The 16,296-nt window shown below is 43.6% G+C and overlaps 1 protein-coding gene across 1 annotated transcript in view; it reads left to right on the top strand.

Moving 5' to 3' along the window:
- SPAG17 (sperm associated antigen 17) overlaps positions 1 to 16,296 on the top strand; it is a 292,210-nt gene that overhangs the window by 123,724 nt on the left and 152,190 nt on the right. Inside the window, exons 10-12 of the mRNA XM_074975143.1 lie at positions 6,490 to 6,608; positions 14,863 to 15,000; positions 15,093 to 15,206. Coding sequence (XP_074831244.1) covers positions 6,490 to 6,608; positions 14,863 to 15,000; positions 15,093 to 15,206 — 371 coding nt within the window. The remainder of the gene's footprint in view (positions 1 to 6,489; positions 6,609 to 14,862; positions 15,001 to 15,092; positions 15,207 to 16,296) is intronic.

Genomic DNA, 16,296 nt, shown 5'->3' with positions numbered 1-16,296 from the left:
AGTGACTCTTCCACCCATTCTCCACTTGGCTTCTCAGGACTCTGGTCAGACTTTTTATTCCAGCCTGGGAGTTCTTCATCTCAAAGCTTGGCTGCTCAATGATCTCGGGAATAGAGACTTCCTGTTCTGCAGAGGTACAGCAGATGTTATTAAACATCAAGAAACTGTCTACACAAAGTACTTACCTTCAGAAATGGAAGACATTTCAACACTGGTGTGTCCAACAACAGTTCTTGCCTGTTAATTCTTCCCTCTTTGCTATCCTAGACTATCTGTTGGAATTAAAGAAGTCAGGATTATCCATGAGTTCCATCAGGGTTCACTTGGCAGTTATAATAGCCTTTCATTCTTTTGTTGAAGGATTCACAGTGTTTGTTCATCCCTAAACAAGATTAATTAAAGGGCCCAAAACACCTTTTTCCTCAGATTAGGCAGCCCGGTCCTATACAAGATCTAAACTTGATACTTAATTTTCTTATGATGCCCCCCTTTTGAGCCAATGGCCACTTGTTCCCTTCACCTGTCCATGAACATGGCCCTTGTGGTGGCCATACCTTATGCTTGAAGAGTTGGAGAACTGTGGGTTTTAATGGGAGATCCTCCTTTCACAATATTCTCCAAGGACAAAGTTTCACTACAGCCACATCCTAAGTTCCCATCTAAAGTGACTTCTGAATTTCACATCAACCAAGTCAACCATCTCCCTGTTTTTTTCCCAGAGCCACATCAGTCCAAGGAAGATGCTGCCTTCCATACTTGGACATTAGGTGGGCATTAGCCTTTGGACCAAACCATTTACAAAATCTCCCAGACAATTTGTTTTGACCACAGACAGATCCAAGGGGTCCACAGTCTCCATCCAGAGTCTCTTGAGGTGGATCTCAGGATGTATTATCTCATGTTATGAGTCTGCCAATATTCAGCTTCCTCCTAGGGTGCTATCTCATTCTGTGAGGTCTCTATCTACCTCTGTGGTGTTACTTAAACATGTTTCCATTCTTGAGATTCGCAATGCTGTGACCTTGACTTTGATGCAAACCCTTTCCAAACATTATATGGTGGCTCATTCTTCTAGATCTGATGCTGCCCTGGGCAATCCAGTTTTGTCTTCGGTATTAGAGTCAGCTCTGAAGCTCCCTCCTTCTGGTGAGGATACTGATTGGAAGTCACCTGAAGTGAAGCACCCAGCGGGAGACTACTCGAAGAAGAAGGAGAGATTACTCATCTTGTTCAGTAATTAGAGTTATTCAAGATGTGTGTCTCTATAGGTGCTCCACTATCTGCCTTCCTTCCCCTGTGCTTCAGAGTTTCCTTTGAGAGGCTGTGTGGTAGAGAGGAAGGTGAGGGCAGTCTCTTTGCACAGCCCTATATATCCTCAGTACAGGGCACAAGAAAGTGTAGGGCTCATGCATGGGCTGAATAGGCATTGCTACCAAAAATCTCTGATTAAAGGCACATGGGACATATATACACCTGAAGCAGAGCACCCTTAGGGACACACATTTCCAAGAACTTTTGTTATTGCACAAGGTGAGTAAAAGTGCAGAGTTAAGATTGCCTGGGCAACCTTAACTTTGTGTTCTTTTAGCAATGCCCCAATACACTCTGTTAACACACATATGATTACTCCGCCATCCCCAGAGTTGCTTAAATGTACCAGCTCTTCACCTCCTTTTAAAATCCATTCACTCTTACCCACAGGATTCCATCTTGCACTATTAAAGGACAAAAAGGAGAAGAAAAAAAAAGATTGCCCACACCACCTCTCTCTTTTTGAGCAATGCTTCAATATATACATAGCACATACTCACACTGGACCTTGGCACTAAAAGATTCAGGAGGTTCCATATCCTGCCATACACTCACACACTTGGCCAACTCCCAGGAAAGAATACCACGTGTACAATTTTAGAACCACTTTACAGCCTTTTACAGACCCTTACCCTTATTTGAGCTGGGAGGTGTGATTTCCAGATCTCATAGACGGATCCACTCTAGGTCTGCTCAAGCTAGCACACTAAAAATATCAGTGTAGCTGGAGTAGCACTTGTGTTGGCTTGGGCTAGCTGTCCGAGTATGTACCCAAAGGGTCCAGGCGGATTTGTACTTAGGCAGCTAGCCTGAGCCACCACCCCTGCTGCTCTGGCTACACTGCTATTTTTAGCATGCTAGCTCCAGCTGAGATACTGTAGGTACATCAACGGAAGCTGGGAATCACATCTCCAAGCTCAAATGTAGATTATTATAGTCACAACTCTGTCACACACCTCAAAATAATCCACAGATCTCCCAAACATCTCTCTACCGCCTCCACCAGTCAGTACAGCTGCACTTGACACCAGCCACACTCACTGTACCTGGGGTGCATGAAGATAATAAATGCTTACACTACTCATAGACTCAGGATCTTTAAGTCCAGAGGGGGCCATCATCATCATCTAGTCTGACTTCCTGCACTTCACAGGCCACTTACCCACTCCTGTAATAGGCCTGTAAACTCTCTCTGAGTACTGAAGTCCTCAAATCTTTATTTAAAGACTTCAAGTTACAGAGAATCCACCATTTACTCTAGTTCAAACCAGAAAGTGACCTGTGTCCAATGCTGCAGACAAAGGTGAAAAGCCACCAGAGTCTCTGCCCATCTGACCTGGGGAAAAATTTCTTCCTGATCCCAAATATGGTGATCAATTAGATCCTGAGTATGTGGGCAAGATCCACCAGCCAGACACTTGGGAAAGAATTCTCTGTAGTAGGTCAGAGCCCTTCCCATTGAGTGCCCCATCTCCAGCCGTTGGAGATATTTACTAATAGCAGCTGTGGATGGTCCATATGCCAATGTTGGCAACCTCATCATACCATCCCCTCCATAAACTTATCAAGCTCAGTCATGAAACAAGTTACATCTTTTGCCCCCACTGCTCCCCTTGGAAGACTGTTTCAGAAATTCACTTTTCTAGTGGTTAGAAACCTTCGTCTAATTTCAAGCCTAAACTTGTTGATAGCGACTTTATATCCATTTGTTCTTGTGCCAACATTGGTCCTTAACTTAAATAATTCTTATCCCTCCCTGGTATTTGTCCCTCTGATGTATTTATAGAGAGCAATCATATCTCCCCTCAGCCTTCATTTTGTTAAGCTAAACAAGCCAAGGTCCTTAAGTCTCCTCTCCTGAGACATTCCTCTGATCCTCCTAGTATCCTTCTCTGTACTTGTTCCAGTTTGAATTCATCTTTCTTAAACATGGGAGACCAGAATTGCACACAGTATTCCAGATGTTGTTCATCTCTAAGTGCATGACTTTGCACTATTAAATTTCATTCCATTTCTATTATTCCACCTTTCAAGGTTGTCCAAATTTCCTTGTATGATATTCCCAGGCCTCCTCCATATTGGCAATACCTCCCAATTTTGTGTCACCCATACATTTTATTAGCAATCTCCCACTTTTTGTGCCAAGATCATTAATGAAAATATTAAATAAGATTAGTCCAAAAATTGATCCTTGAGGAACTCCACTAATAACCTCCCTCCAGCCTGACAGTTCATCTTTCAGCATAACCCCTTGTATCTCTCCTTTAACCAGTTCCTTGCCCACCTTTCGATTCTCGTATTAATCCCCATCTTCTCAAGTTCAACTAATAATTTCCCATGTGGAACTGCCTCATACTGAAATACAAGTGGATTAGATCTACTGCATTTCCTTTGTCTAAAAAATCATTTGTCTTCTCAAAGAAAGAGATCAAGTTGGTCTGACACGATCTACCTTTTGTAAAACCGTGATGTTTTTTATTCCAAGTATCGTTTTCCTCTTTGTCTTTAATTACTCTGTCTTTGAAAATTTGTTCTAAGACCTGGCATTCGATTGGTCAAATTAATGGGCCTGTAGTTTCCCAGATGGCTTTTTCCCCCCCTTTCTTAAAAGTAGGTACTATATTTGCAATTCTCCAGTCACAGGGTATGATCTTTGATTTTATGGAGTCATTAAAAATCCTTGCTATTCAGCTTGCAATTTCAAGTGCCAGGTCCTTTATTATTCTTTAATGGAGATAATCCACACACACCCCTTTGGTCCCATTAAGTTGTTTGAGTTTGGCTTCCACCTCGGATGAGGTAATTTGTGCTTCCATATCCTTGTTTCCATTAGCCATACTGCCACTGCTCCCAAGCTCCTCATTATCCTTACTAAAAACTGGTTCAAAATATTTGTTTAGATGTTGGGCCATATCTAGGTTATCTTTAACCTCCACCCCATCCTCAATGCTTCATGGTCGGGCTTCTTTCCTTGTTTTTTTTTTTCTTTATATGGGCCTTTTACTATTGGTTTTAATTTCCTTTGGAAGGTCCAGTTCTGCTTGTCTTTTGGCAGTTCTCACTTTATCCCTACACTTTTTGACTTCCAAGAGGTAGCTTTCCTTGCTGATCCTTCCCTTCTTCCATTCCTTGTAGGCTTTTTGCCTTCCCTTAATAACCTGTTTGAGATGCTTGTCATTTCAGTTTGGCCTCCAACACTTCCCTACTCATTTTACCCGTTGCTTGGGATACTGTCTCCAGATCATTTCTGCAACTCGGCTCTCATATCCCAGCTCACTGCTGACAATGTCCTTTGTAGTAAAACCCCTGTGCCATGCTAATTATATAACATACACAATTCTGCATTGAAATGATGTGTACTGGGTCCCGAAGAGACACATGCAGCTCTTCCCTTTGCTTGCATAATATCAGAAGGTGCAAAACATAGATTTCATTATCTCATAATCACAGCTCTGTTGCGCACACCTCAAAGTAATCCACACATGTCCTCATGGGATATGAGGACATATCAACAAACACACCTTTACCAAGCTCAACTATTGCTCTATCATTTAGTGTAGGTTCACCTAACACACTGACTGCATTGGGAGCATATGCAAATAATTCCCATTGGCTACTGCCGGCACGAGGGAAACAGGGAAGATGGGTTAAGCAATCTTTTTAATCTCCTTTTTTGCCTTTTAATAGTGTTAGGTAGAATCCTGTGGGTGAGAAGGAATGGATTGTGAAAGGAAGTAAAGAGCTTGTATATTTTAGCAACTGTGGGGTTGCCAGAGAGAAAGTATGTGTGTTAATGGGGCATATTGGGGCACTGCTGACAGAAGGCATAGTTAAGATTGCATGGGCAATCTTAACGGTGCATTTCCTTGTTTTCAGAAGTTTGAGTTTTGATCAACTCAACATTTTGCAAAGGAGCGACATACCACCAAGCAGCCTTAACTCTGTGTTTACATAGTTTTTTGCCATTGATTGTACATTATGATACAATCTTTACGTACATGGTCACATATTATTTTCCCCAGGATCCCTGACTTATTCAGTGCACAAGATGGAGAGTGTCACTAAATGAGCAGCTATGCAATATTTTGTGTTATCTTCAATTTGTGACCCCATGCCTTATTTACTGCACCCTGTTCAAAATCCTGATCATTTTCTCATGGGATTTTCTATGGTGCTATAGTGTCTGAGTGTTTCACAAACATTAATTGATTTATTTTCACAATACCATGTGAGGTGTGGGGGTGGTATTATCCCTACTTTGTAGATGTGGAGTTGAAGCACAGAGGGATTAAGGTCAAATATGTCTACTGAGTAAAGAACAGCACTTATTTGCACTGCCCCAGAAGCAGACCAGGGATTAAATAGTTATTCAGAGTCACAAATCAGTACCTTCTTATCCCTTGTTTCAAGGGTGAGTAAGTTGCCCCAGTCCTATATCTGATGCAGGTTTCTTTTGGTTGAACTGTGGTGACTGGTGTACTGGAAGTAGGGAGCAAAGCCTCTACACCAGTTTGTGCAGGTGGGGCAGTAGCAACTTCACAGCAACTGTTCTCCACCCTGCATGCAAACTGAAAATGTAGATGCCCACAGAGAGGACGAATACCATACTCATCCTTACTCCCCTGCACGGGTACAGAAGGCAGCTTGTGACTGAGTCCATAGCACATAGGATTTTCTTGCATCGTGTGTGCTTGTAATTGAGTTTTAAGACTGCTTCTCAAGTGAGATTGTAGAAAATTAGCTGAACCATGTACTACTGATTTATATTTACACTGCACTTTTTAAAAATAAGTTTAGAGACACACGGCTGCATTTTATATAGGCTAATATGTGATATGTCACTGTGGAACCTTAACTCTGAATCGCCTAAATTTTGCATATAATCCTTCTTTTATTATTAAAATACTTGTATTTTATTAAAAATAAATGAAGATATGGGAAGGAGATATGTCAAGAGTAGAAGTTCACCGCTGTGCAGACTAAGCAGTAGAGGCTTTAAGAATTAGGTCCTTTCCTTATATTTTCTTACAACACTGCCGCAGCCCTAATTCAGAAACATAGGAGAGATTCAAGGAGTTAAATTAGGAAATTTTTACTAACCATTTCTACCAGAGTCAAAGGAAAACCAACAGATCCAGCTAGATGGTCTCAATATGTTATTTCTGCTTTCTACAATAGAGGAAGAAGTTTCTTTTCTGCCTCCTTATGTGGACATGAGGTATTACAATGATTTGCTAAGTCAGATTCCTGAAGAATTCATTTCTGTTCCCTTAATAATGAACTGCATGTTGGAACAGGTGAGTGTATTTTCATATTAATTCATACCCATCAGTCAGGCTAAGCACTGTGATAGTGAATTGATCAGTGAGAGACAAATCAATCAGGTTCATCCCAAAATAAGAGAACATACATAGCTGCACTACCCGCTGAGGATCAGTAGGAAGGACTTGTGACTCAGAGAGGATCCCCTGCTTTGCCTTGCTTTATGGGGGGGAGGAGTTAGGTTTTTTCATTCCTTTTCAGGGTGCAGCTCACTCCCACTATGTGCTCGGCGATCTATTCCAAGGCTCCTACTACTACTCCCCAGTCCTCTATGCCCACTCCTCATCCAGTTTCTCACAGAGAAGAGTATTAGGGTAGGGAGTTCCTGCTTTTTTGCCACTTTCTAAGAGGGTCTTTGCTCCTCCTTCCTCCCTTGCATGGTTGAGTAAGGGCTAGGGTTAATCTAGCCTACGATAACTGCTAGCGAGTGTTTTCTCTCAGGGTTGTCAAAACTAAGCATATAATACAAGTGCAAAATGAAAATGATCACTGATACTATATGCTTGTCAACTTTTCTCAGTGTGGGACAGGAGGTCCTCCATAAGAATGGCCATGCTGGGTCATTGCACATGGGTCCCAGAACTGGTTTGTTGCACTTTAGCTTTTAGGGAGTGTTTCCAGACAACCTACAATGGCACAGCAGATTTGACAAAATGCAAAGAAGATACCAATGTGAGATTTCTAAAAATAGCTATAGCACTCGACCCAAGGTTGAAGAATCAGTAGTGCCTTCCAAAATCTGAAGGGACGAGGTTTGGAGCATGCTTTCAGTAATCTTAAAAGAGCAACACTCCGATGCGGAAAATACAGAACCTGAACCACCAAAAAAGAAAATCAACCTTCTGCTGGTGGCATCTGACTCAGATGATGAAAATGAGCATGCATCGATGCGCTCTGCTTTAGATCGTTATCGAGCAGAGCCCATCATCAGCATGGATGCATGTGCTATGGAATGGTGGTTGAAGATGAAGGGACATATGAATCTGTAGCACATCTGGCACGTAAATATCTTGCGACACCGGCTACAACAGTGCCATGCTCTTTCAGGTGACATTGTAAACAAGACGTGGGTAGCATTATCTCCTGCAAATTGTAACCAAGTTTGTTTTTCTGAGGGATTGGCTGAAGCAGGACTGAGTGGACTTGTAGGCTCTGAAGTTTTACATTGTTTCATTTTTGAGTGCAGATATTTTGTATATAATTCTACATTTGTAGGTTCAACTTTCATGATAAAGAGATTGCACTACAGTATTTTTATGAGGTGAATTGAAAAATACTATTTCTTTTGTTTTTTACAGTGCAAATATTTGTAATCAAAAATAAATATAAAGTGAGCACTATACACTTTGTATTCTGTGTTGTAATTGAAATCAATATATTTGAAAATGTAGAAAACATCCAAAAATATTTAAATGGTATTCCATTGTTGTTTAACAACACGATTAATTTTTTTTAATCACTTGACAGCCCTAGTTCTAAATAATGAAGAGAACAGATCACTGATTCAAAGTGATCTGGATTGCTTGGTAAACTGAGTACAAGCAAACAATATGCATGCTAATACAGCAGAACCTCAGAGTTATGAACACCTCGGGAATGGAGGTTGTAACTCTGAAATGTTCATAACTCTGAACAAAACATTATGGTTGTGCTTTCAGAAGCTGACAACTGAATATTGACTTACTACAGCTTTGAAGCTTTGCTATGCAGAAGAAAAAAACTGTTTTTAACTATCTTAATTTAAATGAAACAATCACAGAAAGTTTCCTTACCTTGTCAAATCTTTTTTTTTTAAATTTCCCTTTATTTTTTGAGCAGTTTACATTTCACACAATACTGTACTTTATTTGGTATGTTTGTTTGTTTTTTGTCTCTGCTGCTGCTGTCTGCTTGCATACTTCCAGTTCCAAATGAGGTGTGTGGTTGACTGGTCAATTCATAATTCTGTTGTTTGTAACGCTGAGGTTCTATTGTACAGCTAAAGTAAATGTATATATCTTGGAACAAAGAATGTAGGCTATACTTAAAGGAGGGACTCTATCCTGGGAAGCAGAGACTCTGAAAAAGATTTGGGGTAGTGGTGGATAATCAGCTGAACATGAGATTCCAGTTTTATGCTGTGCACAAAAGAGCTAATGCGATCCTGGGATGCGTAAATGGGAATCTCAAGTAGGAGCACAGAGGTTATTTTACCTCTATATTAGGCACTGGTGTGTCCACTTCTGAAATACTGTGTCCAGTTCTGGTGTCCACAATTCAAGAAGGATGTTGATAAATTGGAGAGTGCTCCATGCTCCAGGAATGCTTAAACAATTAGAAAACATGTCTTTTAGTGATTGACTCAAATAACTCAATCTATTTAGCTTAACAAAAAGGCTAAGGGATGACTTCATCACAGTCTATGAGTACCTACATGGGGAACAAACATTTAATTATGGGCTCTTCAATCTAGCAGAGAAAGGTATAACTGGAAGTTGAAGCTAGACAAGTTCACATTAGAAATAGGGCATACATTTTTACCAGTGAGAATTATTAACCATTGGAACAATTTACCAAAGGTTGTAGTGGATTCTTTTTCACAGACAATGTTTAAATCAAGACTGGATATTTTTTTAAAAGATATGCTCTAGGAATTATTTTGCAGAAGTTCTGTTTTGAGGAAGTTCATGATCACAATGGTCCCTTCTGGTCTTGCAATCTATAAATATCCAATAGCCCAGTAGGTAGGGCACTTACATGATAGATGGCAGATCCTTGTTCAAATTCCTTCTCCTGTCAGGCAGAGGGGGGACTTGAACTGGTGATCTCCAATATCCCAGGTGAGTACCTTAACCACTGGGCTAAAATTTTTAAGGGACCACATCTTTATGCTGTCTTGCATGAGCTCACCTGTGGGGTCCCAATCCAGTAGGTGAACTCTGAGCACACTTACTAGATAGGGCCCTGTAGGGAGTTAAGCAGAGGAATGTGTATCTTCCTCCAGTTTATGTATTGCCTGGGGCCTGTGTGTCTGGATATTTACAGTGAGGCAGCAGTGTGCATGCTCAGAGGCAGAAATATAGGCACCTAGGGAACTTTTATTACAAAAAGGTATTCACTGAGTCAGATTAGGTGTCTACAGGGTTTAGTGGCAGTTGTGCAGGGGGCAAAGGTTGAATCCCAGTCATGGCTGATCCTGAGATTTAGGTGCCTAAAGCAGCCTCAAGTAAGTCTTTTTGTGAATCTAGCCCAATTCCTCTAAGCAAATATTGTTAGCACCTAAATCTCTCTCAGCCTGCCTTATCAACCAGACAAGTGTTGGAATTAGGAACTTTATCCATATAGCACCAGTACTGCATTTTTCATGGTGATGAAGTGATGCTCAGGATGAACCCAGTATTCCTCCCTCAAATCAACTCTGTTGCTCTGACAGCATAGGAGATAGCATGATCCTTCTACCTCAAGCCCTTACATCCATCTGAAAAGCTATGGCACACTTTAGATATCTGCATAGTGTTAAAAAATACATTTGGAGAAAATTAAGTATCCAAGAGGTCAAGTTCATTATTTCTGCTCTGTGTCTTGGCTGTAAGGGACAAAACAAATTCAAAGTCCTTGATATTCAGGTGCCTTGGATGGTGTGTATGCGAGCAACACACACAAGATAAAGACCTTGGCCAGATTTTTTTCTGTGCCTAATATCCCCTGGGCTGAATGCCAAACGTGCTCCTCGTGGTCCAGGACCCGGGCGACTTAGTGCAGGTGGAGGCTTGCCAGGCCATCTACTCGGCAGCCTCCTCCACCTGGGTCAACTGGGTCAAGAGCTCTGGCCTGGTGGTTGGGGATGGGTGGCAGGCGAGCTCCCTCCCACCTGTGCTTCAGGCCATCCGGTGGAGCACGGGTCCGCTGCTCTATCTCGGCATTTACCTTTCCACCACAGATCCGTCTCTGCCGGAGAACTGGCACGGTTTAGAGGGCAGGGTGACAGAGTGGCTCCGGAAATGGACAGGACTACTCCAGTGCCTCTCCCTCCGAGGGAGGGCACTGGTGCTCAATCAAGTAGTCCTGTCCATGCTCTGGTACTGGGTCAACACCCTGGTCCCAGCCCCGGTCTTCCTGGCCAATCTCTGGACGGTGATTCTGGAGTTCTTTTGGCCAGGAGTGCACTGGGTCTCTGCAGGGGTCCTCCACCTGCCCCTGGAAGAGGGAGGGCAGGGCCTGAAGTGCCTATGTACTCAGGTCCATGTCTTCCGCCTCCAGGCCCTGCAGAGGCTCCTTTATGGTGCAGGTAGTCCGGCATGGAGAGTCCTGGCACACGCCTTCCTGCACCGCTTCCGAGGGCTCCGATATGACTGGCAGCTCCTTTATCTCCATCCGAGAGGTCTTCCACGAGACCTCTCCAGGCTGCCGGTCTTCTACCAGGACCTCCTCCGGACCTGGAAACTGCTCTCAGCGACCAGGTCCGCGGAGGCCACCGAAGAGGCAGATCTTCTCACAGAACCCCTGCTACACAACCCCCAGCTCCGTGTGCAAGTGGCGGAGTCCCCCTCAGTGCACCAGAGGTTGGTCCTGGCAGAAGTCGCCAGGGTCGGAGACCTCCTGGACTATGACCGGGAAGACTGGCTGGATCCCCTGACGCTCGCTTGGCGCATGGGGCTCTCCAGGCCTCGTACTTCAGGAGGTGAGGGCCGCTTTGCCGCCCGTTGCTCGGGCCTACCTTGACTGGGTCCTGCGAGAGGGCACCCCCCACCAACCCTCCACCCCAGGCCCTCCGGACCTTTTCATTGGGCCCCTGCCCCGTGGACCCAACCGGCTCCCCCCACACCCCCCCGGCCCCTTCACCGTGAGCCAGCTGCATGACTTGCAGCTAGTTCATTTCCAGACCACACCAAGGAAACATCTATACACGCTCGTGCTCCACACCCTTCACTTCCTCACCCTTGCGTCCCGCCCCGACACAAAGTGGCGGGACCTCCTGCCACCTCTAGAAGGTGAGGAGCCCCAGTGGGCCAGCCTATATTCCACCCTAGTCCTGAGGCCCACCGGGGATATCAGTTGGCGGCTCCTTCATGGGGCCATCAGCACGGGCGTGTACTTGGCGCGGTTTACCCCCTCCCGGACACCTGCCCCTTCTGCGGCGTGAGGGAGACCCTGGCGCACGTTTACTTGGAGGGCCAGGTTGCAGCTCCTATTACGGCTCCTCTTAGACATCCTGTTATGTTTTTGGTTGCACTTTTCCCCTCACCTTCTTATCTGTGCACTCCCTATCCTTGGCTCCACAAAGCCACGGGACCTCCTGGTCAACCTCCTCCTGGCCCTGGCTAAAATGGCCATCTATGAACTCGGAAGAGGAGGTTGGCCAATGGAGACTCCTATGACTGTGGGGCCTATTTCCGGTCTTCCGTCTGTTCACGCATCCGGGCAGAGTTCCTCTGGGCGGCGTCCACTGACTCCCTGGACACCTTCGAGGAGCGGTGGGTGCTGTCCGGTGTTCTCTGCTCGGTGTCCCCACCGGGTTCCCTTTGACCGCACTCCTGTTCCTGTTATTTTATTAGTTGTCCCACGAAATCACTTGGCTTCCAGGTCCTGTGGATCCCTGCCTTAGGCTGGGGGGGATCCTTTAGCAGTGGGCAGGCTTCCACCCACCCACTTCCTGGATCCCAATAGGATCCCCTGGGCTGAAATGTGGATAGATCCACAAAGTTGCTAAATGAATTTGAGAATGGCACCAAGTCAGGCCTGACCTTGGCATAGTATAGCTCAACCTCAGTGCTATTCTACTTTACACTGGCTTGCTATGGCTTTCAAGGGGCCATCTAACAGCTGGGGATTAATGAAGCATAGCAATGCTCTAGCCATGCCTCTTCCTCCCGACCCCAACATGCTTCCTACTTTGGATCCTGCGATTGCAGTTTGGTGGCACCTAGGAACTCCTCCACACTGAAGGGAATGTCCAGCTGGATGATCCAACTAGTAAATATTCCTTTGTGCTTCCAGAGTGGGGAGAAAACTTGACTCATGCTCAGACTACATTCCCTCACAGAGCCTCTTGGGTTAGGGCATACAGATACACTTCTTAAGAAGACAACAGAAAGGCAGCCTCCAGGTCCTTCATGCAGTAATAAAATATTTCATAGCTGGCAGGCTGATATTGTTGGGAGGATGATGTTTCATGCTTATTGAGCCTCAGTAAACCAGGAAATAACCTAAGTACATCCTTATTTCAATTTTGGTTTTATCTTAGGCTAAATTGTTTTCCTTTCCTAGCTATACACAGCTTATAAACTCCAGTGTAGTGTCTACAGATTTTAATGTTGCTGGAGGATAGGAAAATTCATTCATATTTATCCAAAAACTTCCTTTCTCTAACTAATAAAGTCCACAGACTAAACGCACTTAAATAACTTTTCATGCACTGCAATAGGTATAGTGATAAAGTTAATGAAGTTATACCGTAATAAGAATGTGTTCATTTAAGAAGGATACAGTTTTCATCGTATCTGTGGATGTTAACTCAACTGCCAGGTTTGTCATCTGAAGGGGCATATACCTGAAGCGTCGACTGAAAGGTCTGAGTTCTGCCCCCAGGCTGAAGAACCGTTGTAGGACTGTGAACCTTACTTCTTTAAGAAATGAAACTTTTGCATAATGTTCCTGATTTCTAATTATTAATTTATTTGCATATTAGCCTGGAAAATTGTCCTTAGTGAAGACAACTAAGAAAGGTTCAACTTGTGATGTGCAGCCATTTTTGAATTATCAATGTGCATTAAAATTCTTAATATGTTTTTTCATTTGGAAATATTTTCCCCACCCTCATTAAAGTGAAAAAGAGGTGAAAACATTTTATTCAAACTTTTCCATAAAATTTACCTTTGGCCAGAGACAAGGACTGGGAATTCCAGCTGGAAACAAGCATTTTTGAGAAAATTATGTGCATGTGAATACGGAGATTATAATGGAATCTCTGATACAACCTTAGAATCATAGAATCATAGAATATCAGGGTTGGAAGGGACCCCAGAAGGTCATCTAGTCCAACCCCCTGCTCGAAGCAGGACCAATTCCCAGTTAAATCATCCCAGCCAGGGCTTTGTCAAGCCTGACCTTAAAAACCTCTAAGGAAGGAGATTCTACCACCTCCCTAGGTAACGCATTCCAGTGTTTCACCACCCTCTTAGTGAAAAAGTTTTTCCTAGTATCCAATCTAAACCTCCCCCATTGCAACTTGAGACCATTACTCCTCGTTCTGTCATCTGCTACCATTGAGAACAGTCTAGAGCCATCCTCTTTGGAACCCCCTTTCAGGTAGTTGAAAGCAGCTATCAAATCCCCCCTCATTCTTCTCTTCTGCAGACTAAACAATCCCAGCTCCCTCAGCCTCTCCTCATAAGTCATGTGCTCTAGACCCCTAATCATTTTTGTTGCCCTTCGCTGGACTCTCTCCAATTTATCCACATCCTTCTTGTAGTGTGGGGCCCAAAACTGGACACAGTACTCCAGATGAGGCCTCACCAGTGTCGAATAGAGGGGAACGATCACGTCCCTCGATCTGCTCGCTATGCCCCTACTTATACATCCCAAAATGCCATTGGCCTTCTTGGCAACAAGGGCACACTGTTGACTCATATCCAGCTTCTCGTCCACTGTCACCCCTAGGTCCTTTTCCGCAGAACTGCTGCCTAGCCATTCGGTCCCTAGTCTGTAGCGGTGCATTGGATTCTTCCATCCTAAGTGCAGGACCCTGCACTTATCCTTATTGAACCTCATCAGATTTCTTTTGGCCCAATCCTCCAATTTGTCTAGGTCCTTCTGTATCCTATCCCTCCCCTCCAGCGTATCTACCACTCCTCCCAGTTTAGTATCATCTGCAAATTTGCTGAGAGTGCAATCCACACCATCCTCCAGATCATTTATGAAGATATTGAACAAAACCGGCCCCAGGACCGACCCCTGGGGCACTCCACTTGACACCGGCTGCCAACTAGACATGGAGCCATTTATCACTACCCGTTGAGCCCGACAATCTAGCCAGCTTTCTACCCACCTTATAGTGCATTCATCCAGCCCATACTTCTTTAACTTGCTGACAAGAATACTGTGGGAGACCGTGTCAAAAGCTTTGCTAAAGTCAAGAAACAATACATCCACTGCTTTCCCTTCATCCACAGAACCAGTAATCTCATCCTTAATTTAAGATAACTACAAATCAATGCTATAATGACATCTAACATGTTTTCTGCTTGGTAGGTCGTTGCAGCTGAAGAAGGTCTTACACCACCAAGTCTGGTGGTCCCAGAACCACGAGCAGATGGACTGGATCATAGCCTTGCAGAGCATATAGTCTCTATCCTTCCCTCTCTTGCCCTCTCTGAGAGTGAAAAAAAGGTTTGTATTGTCTTTTACCTTCAGACTGCCTTAATTGCTAAATAAATCTATGTATTATTTTTTAATGCATGTGCTTTTTTCTTGTTTAATAGAATCTCTACGACACCTTTTTCCCTAATGACAATGAAGAAAAGACTGTGGTCCCCAAATGGCCTCTTCTATTAAACTATCATGATATTTTGTCTCAGAGGCTACACCTGCTAAAGGTACAATACTGTGTCTTATATCAACAGTCTTAAAGTCTACAGAGAGGGCATTAACTTAGAATGCTTCTTTTAGAAGGTAGACTAGGAGAACTCAAACTTTGCCCACTTGGTGGTCACATTAGCCACTTGCCAGGAATCCAAAGGCTGTACTTAATTTGCTTAAAATGGAGCAGATTGCAGCCATCCATGGAGACTACAAATCCCAGCATGCAATGTACCATATTGATCTGAGTGGCCTGGCCACAGTGCTTATGTGTACATTTGGCTTTCGTGACTGCATTTCCATATAAACGGTGGCATGGGATACATTGTAGAACTCTGTGGGCTTCACTTTGGACCACCACTGAGCTAGGGGATTATTATTCTGAAGAAACTAGAGTTTCTGCAGCACAGAGATACTAAATGATGAGTGTGGTGTAGTAACTAGAATGAAATAGATTAGAGAGGATGGGACAAACATAGTGGGCAACATACAAAAAGACACAGAGCTTTTTATGGGAGAAGAACACCAGAGTGCATCAAGGTGCAGAGTGTAGCGCTCATGCAAGACAGCAAGAGTTATCTAGACATGATGTAGGCAGAAGTGTAGAGTAAGATTATAGTAAAAAGTTGGATGCAGATGAAACTTGTAAGGCAATAAAGGGTTTCAAGTAGAAGGAGGATGAAATAGTTGAGTGGTGGGTCGGGAAGATACTTTTAACAGAAGCATGTTGGATAGACTTTTGGGCAGCTGTCTAGATTTCATGAGCCTAAAGAGGAGGAAGTTGCACTAGTCAATGCAGGAGTTGACCAAGACATTAAAAATGTAGGTACTAGGGATGAAAGAAGAAGGAACAGGTTTGGGAGATATGATAGAGGAAGAAGGTATTAAAAGTAACACAGAAGACAGGGACTGTAATAATAAAAATAAGAAAAAGCAAAACTGAACAAAGTAAAAAAAAAAAAACCTCAAGCCAGTACAGTTCTTTAAATCCATCATAATACTTCTGTCAAAGACCATCAATTAGTTGTATGATTTCTTGATTATAATGACTGTGGACAGTAATATAGACCAACTAAGAATTTGTGTGTGACGTTGCACTCAATATGT

The sequence above is a fragment of the Natator depressus genome, chromosome 1, assembly GCF_965152275.1.
Source record: "Natator depressus isolate rNatDep1 chromosome 1, rNatDep2.hap1, whole genome shotgun sequence".
NCBI lineage: Eukaryota > Metazoa > Chordata > Testudines > Cheloniidae > Natator > Natator depressus.
The sequence above is the reverse complement of the archived record's forward strand: the minus strand, read 5'-3'. Positions and strand labels throughout refer to the sequence as shown.